General features: G+C 30.1%; 2 protein-coding genes and 1 pseudogene across 2 annotated transcripts; 2 read left to right on the forward strand and 1 right to left on the reverse strand.

The window, feature by feature from the left end:
• Positions 1–5,674: 5,674 nt before the first annotated feature.
• Positions 5,675–6,770, forward strand: LOC127086058 (probable aquaporin NIP-type). Its single transcript, XM_051026742.1, has one exon. The coding sequence runs from the start codon at positions 5,773–5,775 to the stop codon at positions 6,595–6,597; it is 825 nt and encodes a 274-aa protein (XP_050882699.1). The 5' UTR covers positions 5,675–5,772; the 3' UTR covers positions 6,598–6,770.
• A 2,430-nt stretch (positions 6,771–9,200) lies between these two features.
• Positions 9,201–10,878, forward strand: LOC127086059 (probable glucan 1,3-beta-glucosidase A; annotated as a pseudogene).
• A 620-nt stretch (positions 10,879–11,498) lies between these two features.
• LOC127083005 (vacuolar protein sorting-associated protein 9A) lies at positions 11,499–13,871 on the reverse strand. Its single transcript, XM_051023239.1, has 6 exons — positions 13,771–13,871; positions 13,434–13,581; positions 13,098–13,268; positions 12,709–12,894; positions 11,898–12,189; positions 11,499–11,824 (listed from the first exon to the last, which is right to left on the reverse strand). The coding sequence occupies exons 1-6, from the start codon at positions 13,869–13,871 to the stop codon at positions 11,589–11,591; spliced, it is 1,134 nt and encodes a 377-aa protein (XP_050879196.1). The 3' UTR covers positions 11,499–11,588.
• Between the last annotated feature and the right edge of the window lie 4,348 nt (positions 13,872–18,219).

The raw sequence follows: 18,219 nt of genomic DNA on the forward strand, positions 1-18,219 counted from the left end.
GTTCCTAAAACACACACAACAAAACCCTAATACTAGCAAAGCGGAGTCACTGAAGAGAGGCTAGTTGAATGAATTCCATTTTAAGAATATTATAAACCCATCAATACGAGGAAACGATCATATAACTATTTAGAATGGTCTAAGATCCCTTACTTCAAATTCATCTAAACTTTTGAGTTTACACATATAAGGAAATTGTATGTTAGTACTTAACCCAACCCATAAGAAACCTCATTTTTAAATGAGAAATATAGTTCTATACACGAGCATTCATCTCCATGTAAGAGAGGTATAAAAAAAATAGAGATGAAGTTAAGAAGTTTATTAACAAAAACTACCTCCAAGCTTAATATACATGTTACTCCACATAAAAAAAACCTATTAGAGATGATACTTATCAACAACTCTCAAATTAGACCATTTATAATAAATCAAGGAACTTAAATGAGATAGACTATTGTCGAAAACCCTTATTAATATTATGATGCTAGTGTAAATATTTCCATAACTCGTGGGAATACTTACCACTACACTACAACGACTTGTGGGAATATTCACCACTATACTACAATGACTTGTACAAGAATATTCACCATTATAGATTGAAATGGTACTACCTGTTTTATGACCCGACCCAACTTAATGGTGGTGGATCCTACTCGACGGTAGCAATCTGTAAATGGTAGGAAGTCAGGCAAACAATGGTATGATCGTTACAAGCGTGCATGACATACTCGTGAAACATGCTAAAAGCTTAATTGAAAACCTATTAATTTGAAGAAGAAAGGTGATCATGAGGGTCCTGCACCTCAAGCTAGTACTTCTTATCAAAGGCTGAAGTCATCCTCAACTCAACTTATATTCCCTTTGGAACAAATAGGAAAACTATTAAAACTTCTCAAGTCAACTCATTCATAGTATATAGCTCAAAAGGTACAATTTTTTAGTGTTAGTCTCAATCATACTTGGGTAGTAGATTGAGGTGTTAATGATCATATGATTGGTAAATCTATATTTTTGTCTTCATATAGTCCCTATACAAGTAAAACTAATATAAAAGTAGCATATGACTCTTTTTCAACCATGGTAGGTAGAGGCTCAGTTGTGTTGTCTCCTATGCCAACCCTTACATATATCCTTTATGTCCCAATATTTCGTGTAGTCTGATTCCATTTAGTAAGTTAGCTCAAGAGAAACGTTTTCAAACTAATTTTTTTCGTACTCATTGTATATTTCAGGATTTGAACTCGGGGAAGACGATTGACAATGCTAAGGAGAGTTGACTACTTTATTACTTGAACTTTGGAGATGAATAACTACAACCTTCCAAACAAATAATTTCTAACTTTGAATCTTTTTGCTTAAAGTAATGATGGCAACGTAGGTTATGACATTTATGATTAGGTCGTTCTAGTTTTCTTTATTTGAAACACTTGCTCTAAATTCGACATTTGTATTACTTTTTGTTATAACTATTAATTTTCTACGTTTTCAAGATGCAAGATTACACAAAACATCGATACAATATTCAAAAGAATGGTAGCAAAAAGTAGTGCATATGCCAAAAGTAAAGTTTGAACTTCCGTTGAAATTATTCTTTTGATGGTATGACAACAATCACCAAAGCTCATAATCTATTTTAACATGACAAAATCAAATATATTGAGATTAATCGTTATTTATAAAAGAGAAATTAGATGTCAGTCTCATATGTCTGCCATTTGTAAATTCATGTCAACATTCTGCAAACATTCTCATCAAAAATTTGATTAGACCCATTTATGTACGATAATTATCTATGCAGAACTTGAGAGTGTTGGAGTTATCTTATATGATAAATTCTAAATTTATTTCTTTTTTATATTCAGTCTTTTTTATTATAATAATATTGTCCTAATATATATATTTTTTAAAATATGAAATTGTAATCTCTATTTATATTTTTTATTGATGAAGAATAAACTATAAGTATTTTATATTTTCTAATATCTTTATTTCTAAAATAAATGGACAACCTCATTTAACAACTCAAGTACAAACAAATATCTTCCCAATTTCTAAAATAAATGGAGAATCTCATTTATGAGAAAGAGACAAACATATTAAGGAATTTGGTTGGTCTTATATTTAGTGGAATTCACATTTAATGTATCTACCAAACTTCTTAGTGTATATTTTAAACTCATAAATGGAGCTGAAAATTTGTTATTTTGCAAAATTATTTTTATTAAATATCTGTATTTAATATTACTATTATAGTGAAATGAAAGATATAGATTAGAGAATATGAAAATAATATAAATTAAATAATACAATTAAAAATAATATTATTATATTAAAAAAATTGAAAAAACTGTTTCTTAATTAAAAAAATACAAATTAATATTATATTAAAACTTTTAAGAGTTGTTTAGTTAAATATATTTTTAACTTTTTATTATTTAATTAATAAAAAAATCGGTAAATTTCACATAAAATGTTTGATTTGTACAAACTTTTACAAAAAAAAATGTATAAGTTATTTAAACAATATTCTTAACACTTTTGTTTACATGATTCTTCCTCAAAAGTAATTAAGAATATAATGCAAACTGCCACCCTTGTATTCAGACCAATGTCAAAACTTTGGCCCCATTAACTGCTCTAGTATGACAATAGTACGTTTATACAGAAAAAGCTAACATCAATACCACAAAGAATAACTCTTCACATCACAATTACTATCTTCAACTTTTACCTTTTACCTCTCTTTGCACATCTTGTCCAAATCTCATAAAGGATCTTTGTTTCTTTTCACACTATAATTAATAGAGGAATTTTTACTTCATCCCTAAACATTTTTATATGTATCTTTGTTTTTTCACTCAAAGTTAAAAAGTGACATGTCAAATTAATTTATTACGGAACTATTATCCATTCTACTTATATTTGATATATTCTCAACAAAGCTGTAATATACTTTCTACTAGTAGGTTGAGGAATCCTCTTCTTATTTCTATTAAGATAAATTTTTTATTAGTTCACATGTTTCTCTTAGAAAAATATATCTATAATTAAAAAATTTAGTAGGATTCATTTAAAGAACCAAAACGAGTCGTGTCCTTAGCTATGCATACAAGCTTCTTATTAATTTGAGTATATGTTAGTTTTATTTTGTCATAAATGTATTTTTGGTCCTCCTAAATTGGACAATTTAAATTATTGATCCCCTATTATAAAATTAGTTATTCTGATCCCTAAATTTTGATAATCTTTAAATTTTTGTTGTCCCCTTCAATTTTGCCTAAATGAAAGTGATGATTAGGATACAAATTTTACTTGACATGATATTGATGACTAAATTATTTATTTATTAATATTTTTTAATTAAATTATGTCTTTTAATTAATAATAATTTATTTATTAATATTATTTTTAATTAATATGTTTGTTAAGAAATTTATTAATATAAGTTTTAAAAGATGATTATATGGATTTAAGGCCTAATTATTTTTAATTTTTCTTCAATTCACAAGTAGTCAATAGAAATAATTTGAATAAATTATATAAACACTAAATATAAGTCTAACAAAAACGATGTGAGATTATATTGAAAATTTTAAAATTAATAATTCTATTGCAACACATTTATATAACTCATGTTTCGGGGGCACATTGACCTATGAGATGAAACATTTACGTTGGTTTATAGTATTATTTTCTTCTTATAGAAGAGACTTTCATATTGCTCTATTGTGCATTTAATGATTTCATATCAATGCATGTATTGTGTTGCTATAATTCATTGTAGAGTTGCACATTATTTTTTCTTGAATAATATTAGTCTTTATATATCTCACATAAACTGACACTATTGTCTTGATGTGGTTTCGAAATATTCTAAATGAGGCATGGACCAAAAGTCCGATTTTAATTTCTTTTAAAATTTAAATTAATTAGTATCAAAAAATATTTTTAAATAAATAAATTTAATTAAAATAAATAATTTTTTCAAAAAGAATATGATTAAAAGTGCATTTAAATTTAAATATAATTATTAAAAAAAAAAAAAAAAATGCTGACATGATGCCACCATAACTGTGCCACCTCATAAATGAGGAGGACACATACACAAAAGTAACATAAGACCATAAAAATTCCAAGACCATCAAAATTAAGGATCAAAATAACTGATTTTGTAACATGAGAATTCATTATTTAAAATGTTCAAACTAGAGAGACCAAAACTGTATCTAAGCATTTTATTTTATTTTTCCAAAGTTTTGTGATATTTTACTCTTTAATTGTAAAATTTTATCTTTATTGCTTTTTCTATGGATTTGAGATTGACTTATCTCGTCTTATAAATTTGTAATAGATTAAGTATTTATTACATTTGTTTTTTCTTTTAAATGCTATTTTCACACTAAATTCTTATACCTAAATTGTATGTAGTGTTCACGAATATGATGAACAATAACCTTCACAATTTTGATTTGTCTTCATTTTTTTCACTATTCAAAATAACTTTGATTAATAGTGTATAAAAACCTGAGTAATACAATATATAGCTTGGTTAATGTGTCTTGACATTAAATATAAAAAATAAAATTAAATATATATATATCATACTTAGTTATTGAGTACCCGAACATTAAAAAATAAAGTCTTAATAAATCAATTATGGTTAATGATATGTATAGGATTGGTTAATACATATCATAATTTGGTTAGTGAGTTTTCATGGTAAGAAAATAAAATTGATTAATAGAATATAAAGATTGGTTAAGATATTTTATAATTTAATATATGAAAATGATTAATATTTTTATTTTTTATTGATTAATGAAATAGAAAAAATAGTTAATAAATTATAAGGCAAATAAATGGTAAACAATCTACATTTGTATAGTTAATGCAATGATGAAATTAATTAATGACACAACCTTATATTTATATTTGTATTATAAAATAATTTTAAAAAGTATTTTGTTTCTATAAATAATATTTTTTTTTAAAATAACGTTCATTGTATAAATCCAATGAACACTATTTAATATAAATATTAGTGTATTTTCTGGGTCGATACATTATTTATTTTTTTAAATCTACATATACATAAATATTCATTAATTATAATTCTAAATTTGCTCCTAAAATGCAGTGAAATAAAATGAAAAGCTCATTTTAGTGATGTTTATAGAATAATGGTATTTTGACATAGTATCCTAAATCAAAATTTGTCATCAAAGATTTATATGGTGAATAATATATATATATTTTTCAATATTTTTTAAATATATATATATATATATATATATATATATATATATATATATATATATATATATATATATATATATATATATATATATATATAAACTAAAAAAATGTATATATCATTAATAAGTTATTTTACATATAATTAAATAACCACTATCATTACTTTATTAACTAACAAAATACATAACATTAACCATCTATTTTACATAATGTACAATTCTATTACATGAGACAAAATATCTATCATTTGAATTAAATAAAACTAAAGTCAGAAAAAAAAAAACTACCTTCACACAAAACCAAAGTATCTTCTTTAAACAATAATTGTGAAAAAATAGTTATAATGAATGCTAGCAGAATAGTCAGCACATATCACCTTATCTCCAAATTTTCTATTTTGTTTTCATACAGACAGCTTTTACAATAATTTAATTTAGTTTGGACACTTGCTGTATCTTACCACTGATATATATACATTACATGTGAGTTAAGAAACTAACATCCATATCAATGGCAATCATACATCAAGGAAACCATTCCATCTTGAAACTTTGTTGTTCATCCAACCGTGCTATAACCTTAATACAGAAGGTTATAGCAGAAGTTATTGGAACATATTTTCTTGTATTTGCAGGGTGTGGAGTTGTAGCAGTGGACAAAATCTATGGCTCCATAACATTTCCAGGGATATGTATCACTTGGGGTTTGATTGTAACCGTTATGTGTTATTCTGTTGGCCATATCTCCGGAGGACTCTTCAACCCCGCGGTGACGATAACCTGGGCCATCTTTCGCAGAATCAAAATCATCGAAGCTCCACTTTACATTGCTGCTGAGTTACTCGGTTCAACACTTGCGAGTTTAACATTATCTTTAATGTTTGATATTACACCAAAATCTTATTTTGGAACTGTGCCGGTTGGATCAAGTGGTCAATCTTTAGCTATGGAATTCATTATCAGTTTTCTGTTAATGTTTGTTATTTCAGCTGTTACAACAGACGATAGAGCGGTGGATGATTCAGCGAGTATTGCGGTTGGAATGACGATAACGTTGAATCTTTTTATAGCTGGACCTGTTTCAGGTGCATCTATGAATCCAGCAAGAAGTATTGGACCTGCAATTGTGGTGCATATTTACAATGGTTTATGGATATATGTAGTTGGTCCAATTGTTGGAGCTGTAGCTGGAGCACTTGCGTATAACTTTCTTAGATCTGTATACAAACCAAGGGCAGAAATATCAGCAGAAACGCCGGTTTCAGAATTAACAACAGAAAAGCTGAATTCAGATTTAACAGCAGAAGAACCATTGAGGAGCATAAGTATAAGTTGATTTAAGGGTGCATCAATGTTTTCTTTGTTTTGAAGTTGAGTGAGTGAGCTTTGTTTTGCTTTTGTTTATTGGAAATTAGAGTGATTAGGGTTTTAGACTGCTGTGGTTTAATATGATTGTTTTAATAAGAAATGTTTGAGTTTTTGTGTGATAAAATTATTATTGCATTTTATGTTAAAATATATACGTCGGTTTAGTTTTTGTTTTTATGATGTTAGATTTGTTTAAGAACATGTGTATTTGTCACATTTTGTCTCAATGTTTTTTTGTTAATGGTTAAAGATATATAGATAAAAGAAAAAGAGATAAGTGAGTACAAGAACTAACTACTCGCCATATACAAACAAAGATACAACTAGAATCTATAATAGAAGAAAATTGAATGTCCTAGAAAATTCCATTCTAACCCTCCTTGCTTTGTTGCCACTTCCAGATTTTAATGGTAAATGTTATCCTAATTTCTTAAAACCAAACTGAATTGCTCTCTTAGTTCTGGTCAAACATATATTTTGCATTGATTTTCTTGTAATTGTCTTCAATTCAACCTAAAAGGTATGTCACATCAATAAAAAAATATTTATCCTCTCTCTCTCTCTCTCTCTCTCTCTCTCTCTCTCTCTCTCTCTCTCTCTCTCTCTCTCTCTCTCTCTCTCTCTCTCTCTCTCTCTCTCTCTCTCTCTCTCTCTCTCTCTCTCTCCTCTCTCTCTCTCTCTCTCTCTCTCTTCTCTCTCTCTCTCTCTCTCTCTCTCTCTCTCTCTCTCTCTCTCTCTCCTCTCTCTCTCTCTCTCTCTCTCTCTCTCTCTCTCTCTCTCTCTCTCTCTCTCTCTCTCTCTCTCTCTCTCTCTCTCTCTCTCTCTCTCTCTCTCTCTCTCTCTCTCTCTCGAGTCAGAGCCGTCTCAAGTTTTTGTAGACTCTGTGTAGGTTAGTCATTGTTCAAACATGACAAAAATAATTAGAGGCTCTATTTAACCAAATTTTAACAATGACAAAGATTTATGAGACTCTATTTAATTACGGTTTAATCATGAAAAAATTGAGATCCTATGCGGTAGTGCGCCCTACACACCCTCAAAGACGGTCTTGGTTAGAGTGTTGTGAGGGACAATTAAAATAGTTGATAGTAGAGTGTAAATATATTAAGGTAGAGGAGTGGATGAGTGTAATCTATGTGTTGTAACAGTTTTCATTTAGTATAAATTCATAGTAAAAGATGTGTTAATACAATTAGAATTACACAAGATATTTAAAGAAAATATTTACAATATGATTCATGAGAAGTGGGAGAAACTAGATTTGAGAGCTTACACGTCTTTGACTAAGAATATCATGTGAATGTTCTTGATGTATTTCTAGCCAAAGTATTTTGGAAGAAATTGAAAGAGAAACTCAAATCAAGTATTGTTGAAGGAGAAATTTTATAATTTGTGTATAGACAAAAATAGAAAGTATCTTATTATTTCAGTCAACTCATCAGTCGTATTATTTCTGAATTAGAAACTATTTAAATCAAAATTCATTATGAATACGAATAATTGAGACACACACGGTCTCTTCCATCTTCTTATGAGCATGTTAAACTTGTTTTGAAATATGAAAAAGAAATTTTGATCATTGAAAAAATTGCATTGAAAAAATTGTTGGTAAAATTATTTATATAGAAAAAAGATTGAAAAGCAAGGATAATATACCTTCATCCAATTCAATATTGGTAGACAGAGGAAGGCCCAATGTGAATAAAAAATGAAATACTTTTGAGAAGTTGAAAATGTGAAAAAATTGTGTATTTAAATTATAAGTGTCACGATGAAGTAATGTCGGAAAAATACTGAGTCAAATGTTAGAAATATATGTCTTACACCGGGAGATGATGATATTTTATAAAAATTGAGAAGTATGTCCCCGTAACATTTCAGTTGGCATGAATAAAAAGAAGAGTTATTTTTAGCTGATTAGTGCATGCATGGCCATCGATTGACATTGGCACAAACTGTGTTATGAGATTACGTCGGTGGTAGAAGAGTTTATTCTAATCAAATTTATTATTATTCTAGTGGATTACGATAGTTATTTTGAAATATGATTGTTAGAGAAGACAATGTAAAATTCTTGAAGAATGTAGTTTAAATAACTTTAGTTTTTATGATAGAGAATAATAGGTTTTTGAACTATGATAGTCTCTTTAAACAATATAAGTTGATGTATCATGTATCACTATCAATCAAGATAAGTATTGTCCGCGTTAGTTAAAAATATATTTGTTGAAAAAGTCTCATGATATTGTAAATCAAAAAGGAGATTAAAACTATAAAAGTATACATGTCGATAAAGTCTCACATAGTCTAATCCAGAATACATCGATAAAAAACACTTTAAATTTATATTTGACTTGCTCAAGCATTCATATGTTGATACAAAGTCAAGTCCAAGTCTTCATGCAACTTCTACCTTACTTACAAAGTAGTATATCATGGGCCCTTACGAATTACTAAAGAGCCATGACTTGGTCGAGCATTCATTTCTTCACACAAAGTCTAGTCAAAGTCATTACAAACTTTTTCTAAAAGATAGAAAATTCAAAACCACACATAACTCCAATATATATAAACCCTTAGTTACAAGCTAATTCAAAAATGGAATATCGAAACAAATATTTGTGCTTTCTACTAACTTTATGTCTCTCATGTCCATACTCTAATTTGTTTGCACAAAATCATCCTCCATACAAAGCTGTGAATCTTGGAAACTGGCTTCTGGTTGAAGGGTGGATGCTACCTTCTCTCTTTGATGGAATTCTCAACAAAGATCTCTTGGTATGTTTGTATCACTCTTATATAGTTAAAACATTAATACATTGAAATGGACAACTTTGTTTATGTATGATGATTTTAGGATGGAACTCAAGTACAACTTTTGTCCACAAAGTTTCAAACATATCTTAGTGCCGAAAATGGGGGAGGAGATGTTATTGTCGCAAACCGCGGTTCGGCTTCTGGTTGGGAAACATTTAGGGTAATATAATTGTGGACTTGCATGCTGTTGAAGGTTCTCAAAATGGTAATGATCATAGCGGAACAAGAGATGGATATACCGAATGGGGTGATTCTTACATACCTCAAACAGTCTCTGTCATAGAATTCTTGGCAAAAAGGTTTTGTATCTCAGACTTTCGATACAAGGAGTCAGTCGTTAGTTAAATCACAGAGACACTGATATGTTTATATATCGTTCATTTAGTATATGCTTAATCGAAATGAAATAAACTAGTCTTGAATTCCAACTATATATGATGTTATGGCCTCATTATACTTGAAAATGAATTTGTTGACAGATATGGTAATAGAGAAAGTTTAGGAGGAATAGAGGTGATGAATGAGCCACAAGGTGTGAATCTTGATAGCTTGAAGAAGTATTACAAGGAAGCTTATGACGCTGTGAGGAAATACAGCCCGAATGCTTATGTGATCATGTCGAATCCATTAGATGCGGATTCGAAAGTTCTTCTGTCATTTGTTAATGGCTTCAACAAAGTGGTCCTTGATGTGCATTACTATAATCTGTATTCAGACAGGTTCGATAACATGAATGTTCAACAAAATATTGACATCATAAGAAACGAAAGAGCCTCGGATTTGAGCGGTGTCTCTTCAACAAACGCTCTTAGTTTTGTCGGTAAAAACGAAATCCTAGTCGAAAAATTAGGCGTATAAATTGATGGTTTTGTTAATGGTTTATCCTTTTGGTGTATAGGAGAATGGAGCATAAAAAATGCGTCTAAAGAAGAGTACCAAAGGTATGCAGAAGCACAAGTAGAAGTGTATTCTGATGCAACATTTGGATGGGCTTATTGGAGCTATAAATGTCAGTATAACCATTGGAGTCTCAAGTGGATGATTGATAATGGTTACATAAAACTATAAATGTGAATGAAATTCTGATTGTTACTAAACCTTTTTGCTAACAAGTCTATGATAGAGACTGTCTGAGGTATCCATATCAGCGCGACTTCTGGGTGAAAGCTCAAGACAATCGAAGAATTGTGACGTTCACTGTCATTGACAACATAGGGAAGATTGAGTTCACCAACTTTAAGCTCAAGATACATGCAGATGTAAGGGCTAGTGGAATACATTTTTCCGTTTCGAAACAAAAGCTCCACTCAAATTGGAAGCAGCGATTTCAAGATCGGTGGAAGATATTATGAAGATGTTGAACCGTCTACCTGAATATTGAAGTGTAATATTACATTTTACGTTAAAATCATCTATCTAATGTCAATTTTATGTTATGAATGATAACTTTATTTTGTCAAATTATGTATGTTTTTATTGTATGCTTCTGCTGCTGGTGTGTAAACATTTCGGAAATATATCTATGAAAATATATCGGAGATGCATCTCCGGTATTAAAAAAACTCAATCTATAGGGCATCACTCAGAATAGACTATGTTGATGTGTATTGGGTGCGTCCAGAGATGCATTTTCGAAAACTGTAGGACATTTTAGTATTTTTGCGTGGTGCTAAAAATCATATAGAATGCATTAAGAAATTTTGTTGTTAGAAATGAGCATTGATCGAGAATTGTATCACCTAAATATTGTATATCGCCCAATAATTAAATTTTGAAAGAAAAAAAAGTTTGAGGCATGGTGTTGTAGTAGAAAAAGAGAGGTGCTAACAACAATTCACTATTATGTTAGAATTCAAACACATTCAATTATTTGTAAGAAAGTGGTTTTTCAATATGTTTTGTTTTACATTATTAAGCTTAATGAAAATGGTCTAGCTATTTCTATGCAAAGCTTCTTCACCAATGAAATTTGATTAAAAATACAATTGTTCTATCAAACCAGCTCATTTGATAATTGGAAAAAGACATCAGAAACAGTGATGCACCCGAACCTGCGATATCCTATTTGTTTATATTTAAAAAGTGAATTTCAGCCACTAAACTATTCCACAAAAAAACACAATCTTACTTGATTCTAATAACTTATTGTGATGTGGTTTGATCATTTGTGTTTGTGCTGTTTCCATGCATTTCTATCTGACGAAGCAATGACTCTTTCTCCAACACCGGAAGACAATTGATAGCTTTGCATAGCCTTGTATGCTTAGAAACCAAATCCTTGTAATGATGTAACAATATATCCACATCTTCCATTTCTAGATCTTTGCTCTTTGCTTCCATGTATGGATAATTTGATCCATCTTGCAAAACATCAAAATCTGCAAAGTAGTTTTAAAAGTGATTGTCACAAGAGTAAAAACTATACAAGAAAATAATAAATCAACCAGCTACCTAAAACTTTGTTGTGCATTTTAATTGACAACATGCAATCATTCTTCTCTTGATGTTTCATTTGACATGTAGAGTGTGATTCATTTGTGAGTTTGTTGGCCAATTTGGCTTCTTGCATGCACTCTTCAAATTTGATTTCATCCATGGAGAGGGATTTGGCATTCAAGTCAATTATAAATGTTTTGGCTGAGACAAGATTTGTGAAATAATATTCAGCTTCAGAGATGAGTTTTGTTTGTCTTCTATACAACTTGATGAATTTCAGGTTTGAATGTAACATTGGAGGATTGGCCTGAAAATTACAAAAGGAAAAAGAAATTAGTATAAAAAATCAAAGGGTTGTTACTAGAACTGGCTAAATGGTTCCGGTTGGTCAGACATATGCCCGATTTGTCATCTTTTATTCACGGGTTGGTTCTAGGTTTTAAGTCCGCACATCTACTATGTCAGCCTTGTTCCGACCCGTTTTTTTATGGGCATAGATGTTGACCATGAAGGCATCGATTTTTGTAAATTTTAACTTTTAGTGTCCAATGTATGTGTTTGTCAGGTCCGTCCTGCTTTGATCACATTTTCTGTGGGGCGTGTCAGAGTTTTAAGGTTGCATGCGCTACTATATTTGACTGTCCTCATTCTATTCTTCTGCGATGCAAGTATGCTCGTTTAATTTTTTTTATATTATCGTTTAAACAGAGTTAAATTCAATGTTTTAAAAATTGGGTCAAAGATCAAAACCTCGGACCTATGATCAAATTAATCGGATTAAAACTATATTGGACAATTGAATATATGTATTATTACCAAAAGGGGCTTGCCTTGCCTTGATGGTAACATATATAAGCAGAGGGAGAAAATCGTCAGCTCCAGCTGGAACATGCTCAGACATTGCATCATTGAGCAACAAATTGTTGATAACCCTACAACAATTCATTATGCTTGAAAGCTTCTCTTGTGGAGCTTTGAATGCATTCATTTTCTGCAATTCCTTCTCCGCAAGCTATAAATACCATAAAAAAATGAAATTAATCTATATCAGTCTCCAACACAATACAGAACACACGACACAGACATATGTGATTATGTTTAACTTTTTTTTAATTATTATTAATGGATGTGTTAGTGTCGTTTCTAGCATCCGTGTCCGTGCCGTTATTCGTAGATATTAATAATGCATGATGATGATGATGAGGCATAGCATACCAGCCATGAGGATTCATTATGAAGAACTGGTTGAATATCCAAATGTTGAGGCTTGAGAAAGGTTTGAAGCAACTTTATTTTTTCTGAGATTTCATGGTTAACCTTTGCTTCTTCAAGAGAAGTACAAAATGTCCGAGAGAATAATTTAGTCATTATATATTTTTCTAAACCCTGCGGATATTATAAATTAAATTGCATTCAGAATATAAAAAAAAATGACACATTAATTTGTAATTAAAATATGGATATTAGATCATCTTCGTAAGAACATTAGATACAGGATTGCGGATTTGAACCTGCGACGTGACATCTATTTTATTAGAAGAAAAAAAATACCTCCATGGCACAATCAATGTCTTGTTCAGTAGCAGTTGCCCAAAGTGGATGATTTCTAATTGAAACTTCCATGGATGAAAAGAAGTCTTGAACTCTTTTCCCATCATTTTCAGGTTTTGGTTGATAAAATGAAAATGATACTATAAAGCTAATAAAAAATAATTTCAAGTAATAATTAGCACAAAACACATAAAATAAAACAAAACAAAGTTAATTATAACTTACACGAAATAAAATTGATCATGTTTTTATTCTCACTCGAGAATTAGTCTCTAGTACAGTACAGTAATAGAGTTGAACGAATTATACAAACAAAAAATGTATTTTGGTTGATTACCTTTTAATGGCTCGGACGAGGTCGAGCGAGGAAGGATGTCGCATACGGTAGAGAAAATCATGGAAAGATGTAGATGTTGATGTTGATATTGATACTTCCATGGTTAGTAACAAGTATAAGAATTGAGTTTGAATTGAATGTAGTGAAAGAAGAAGAACAAGATTTGCAAATAAAACAAAGAAGCAAAGTGTTTCAACCATGAGACCAAGAATTTTATGTTGTGGCACAACACGTGATTCTCAACAAACGGTAAACTTAAGAATGTTAGTTAGCTCAAACATCATAAATTTCATGTTTGGATTAAGGTGAGTTTTGAATAGTTTTAGCTTATAGTTAGAAGTGTCTAAAATAAGTTTAAGGTTTCTCACTTATATATACATGTTTGGGGAAAAGTTTAAGGAAAAGAAATTGTTATGTTGAAGTTAGATACTACAAATATAAGTACTAGAAACTGTGTATATAAAGAGGTTGAATATATTTTTAGTATTGATAAAATGAATTAGTTTAGTTTTAGTTTTGATTTTTATCTCTTTTTTAATTTTTGAAAAATATTTTTTTAAAATTTAGATTTAGTTACATTTTTTATTTTAACTAAAATTAACTTTTAATTTTTTATTTTAAAGTGAACTTTTTTTCTTTTATTTTATAATGTTTAAAAAATTTAGTTGTGAGTATGTTTGTTTTAACCTTAGAAAAATAGATATTTAATTGTATATTCAAAAAGAATTTTTATGATATTATTTTAGAAAATACTAAAAGTTTTTTTACATTTAGTGTTTATACATTAAAAGATTAACTTTTAATTTGTTTAAATTTAGTTTATATACATTAAAAGATTAACTTTTAATTTTTTTAATAAAGATAATTTATTAAATAAAAAAGAAACGAGAAAAAAAATTAGGGATGTAAAATATAACCCATAAAAAAACTTACGAAATAATAGTTGGAAATGCTCGATCAATCTTTTAAAAAAATTCAAAAATATAAATAGAAAGAAAATTTCATCAAATACCATAATCAATAAAAAAAAATTGATTAATATATGTAAGATATCTTAAATCTATAAAACAATATATAATGCGTAAATTTTGAAAATTGAGCTAAACAAAGGTGAATTATTGGTTATGGTTCGATTTCTCATTGTAATATTTCTTTGTATTTAAATTGTTAATACTTATAAACTAATAATGTTATAAAAAAAATTGGATCAAAATATAATTAAAATTACATATTTAAAAAATATTTCTCAAAAATAATTTATATAAAATGTTATTTTAAATAATTTTAAATTTAAGTAATTTTTTAAATTTTGAAAATTTAAAATGATTATTGGAAAGTGGAATTCATCAAATAATATTTTTATAAATAACCATTTAAACTAAATTTTTATTTATAGATTTTTTAAAATAAAATTGTTTATAAAAATATTTTAAATAAAAATATATCATATTATAAAAATTATTTTTTTTAAAAGTTGAAAACCCTGAAATCGTCATCATTAATAATGACTATAACGTGGAACAATTGAGATTAGAATTTAGAAGTGAATTTGTGTTATTTTTGCAAAATCAAACTTTTTAAACTTTAATTTCTTATCCCACACCCTATGAGATGGAAAAACATCCTATAAAAAATTCAAAATGTCTCTCATATTCTAGAGATGTATATCTGAAAGGATCTTATCTTAAATCAAAATCTTAACTGATCCGAAGATGCATCTTTGAAATATTTAAACCATATCTTCTACATCCCTCTCTAAAAGGTCAATTTTACACGTTTATTGTTCTAGATTTACAGATATGCATCTTTGTAACCTATAAGAACAATGCAAGTTATGTTATTTTTATGGTGATTCAGATGAAAATGATGATTTATAAATGTTAAGGACCATGTTATGTGATGAGCATTAAACCACACAATCGATATGCAAAAAATGACATATATAAATCCATATGGTCAAAATAAATCATCAACTCATACACAATGAAGTTGAAATACACAATAAAGTAGAAATAAGTCAAAATAAAATAAAATCGACATTAAATCCAAAATACAAATATTATATACTACTGTATATGCCATATTACATCTCATCGGCCTCCTCCAGCCCCGTCCTTCGACGCTATCTCCGACATCAGTGCATCTCGTGCCTCTGTCATAATGGAATCTAGGACATGCCCCACCTTAGACCCATCAAGGAAGATACCGTTGTCAATGTCTGTCTGCGCAATCTCTATAATACAGCGACATCTAGGCAAGACATCATGAGCATGATCTAATTGTGCTTGCTCCTCCTCTAGTATCTTCTAATGAGCTGACCTTGGTGGATCCCCTAGAGCAGCTACCACCATATACGGATGTGACACACTGAAGAACCACATTATGTACCCGCCGACATAGCTTCAGTCGCTCTCAGCTATGGTACTCCGTGTGGGGCAAGTTGTCAAGATACACTCTGAAAGACTTTATTGTCTGGTTCCCTCTGAGCGGGGCAAATGCAGAAGCACGTTCTATATCCTTAATATAATTCGATACACACGAACAGTCAAAGAAGCGTCAGAAGTGTTGGAGGATTCAAGCCTAAAAAGTGTTGGAACACACGAATCATCAGTAAGAGTGTTACAAAAATGTAATGAAAATGAAACACAAACACTAAAAGACAAAAAAATATTACTGTCATTAGTGTGATGATGCCCGTGACCTGCTTCGTCTTCCACATACATCCCTCTGATAACTTCGAGTAAAAGTAGATCAAACAAGCGCCCCCTAGTTGTACTCATGGATCCACTCGAAGTCCTCAAAGTACCGTAGGTAGACGACATCCACATAAGTGGCACTTTTGTCCATAAAAATCGCAGTGCCAACCAAATATAACAAATATGCTCTCATAACATACGCTTTATTGATCCCCAACTGCTCGTCATCACATCCAGTCTGCTCTGCTCGAAGGAGCTCATATGTGTATACCTTTTTTAAAAAATTCAAACCTAGCATGAGTTTCTTTTGTGTTTTCAAAATCCCTCATGGTATCATTTGGATCAACTCCCATATAGTCTACCATCAACTTGAGTGCACAGTCTTTGCTAGTCCTCATATGATCTAGAAGTTTTCTCCTAATTGAAAGGTGCAACAAACACGACACACCGTCGAGTGTGATAGACATCTCACCAAGTGGTAGATGAAATGATGACGACTCAATGTGACTTCTCTCCACGAAAGCATTAAGCATCATGTGGTTGACCATAACATAATCGATCTTGCACAAGTCCTTCATCCCAGATAGGAACAAAGCAACCTAAAACCATTTGTCATTAGGTTGAGGCAAGTCAATAATCTTCCGCCTATGGTTAATAAATTTCAGCGGATCACGGTCATGCAGAAAAATAAATCTAAGACAAAAACTGGTAATATAATAATAAACGTAATTTTAAAAAAATGAATCCAACTAATTTTACCTCTCTGTCCTAGATATGCCTGACAGTATGGCCCGGGTACAGAGACAACAATGACAACTCTATAAAGGTTTCTCCAAATGCTTGAGGTGGCACTGACTCATCAACTTTAGTAGCATGAGATGGCCCTGGCTCAACAGTCTTATCAACCTGGGGTGACACTGGCTCATCAGCATGAGGTCCCTCCAGTGCCTCGGATACCTCTGGCGTCTGAATAGGTGAATCCTGTCGCTTACAGGAAGATGAAGGCAGTGATGCGTCAGTATGTGACAAATGTCTCCTACAAGAAGAAGAAGATGGAGAAGCATGAGCCCCATAAATCAATGTCTCTGCATGAACCTGACTAGAGTGAGCATGGACCTCTGAAACCTGACTCTTCTTCCTTCGGACTAATCCATGTTGTGCAATCCTTTTGTGCCTCAGTCTGTCGTCTTTATCATCCATAATGTTTGTAAGTAAACTAGAAAAGTGTGAGACAATTACTACAAGCAACCTTACAAGCAAGAAAAGAAAAAACAAAACAGACAAATAAATTACGGAGATGCATCTTCGACTGACAATTCAAACGTTGAAAATTTTTGGAGATGCATCTCCAAAAAATTTTGTAACTTCTAGGTTTGTCAATAGCGGTAATGCAAACCACCATAAATAATGTTTTGATCGTTATTTTTAACCATCAAACACGTTTTTCAGTATATATAAACTATCATTCATGCAAAAATTATTTATTTCTCAACCTAATCATCAATTTTTACTTATTTATGCAAAAACTCAGAAAAAATTACAAAAATAAAAAACTTACAAATTAAGAGTTTACTTCAACGTTGAATGATGTCTTTGATGTACTTGATGTTGATAGAAGAAATTTTGAACTTGATTGATTGATTTTGAGATAATATAAATTGCGAGAGTTTGAGAGAAAAATTAGAGTGCTTTTTTAGAAATAAAGAAGGAGAAGGGTTCTCGCACGTTTTAGAAACAATATTATTCGAAAATG

Source organism: Lathyrus oleraceus, chromosome 5 (assembly GCF_024323335.1).
Source record: "Lathyrus oleraceus cultivar Zhongwan6 chromosome 5, CAAS_Psat_ZW6_1.0, whole genome shotgun sequence".
In the NCBI taxonomy this organism is placed as follows: Eukaryota; Viridiplantae; Streptophyta; class Magnoliopsida; order Fabales; family Fabaceae; genus Lathyrus; species Lathyrus oleraceus.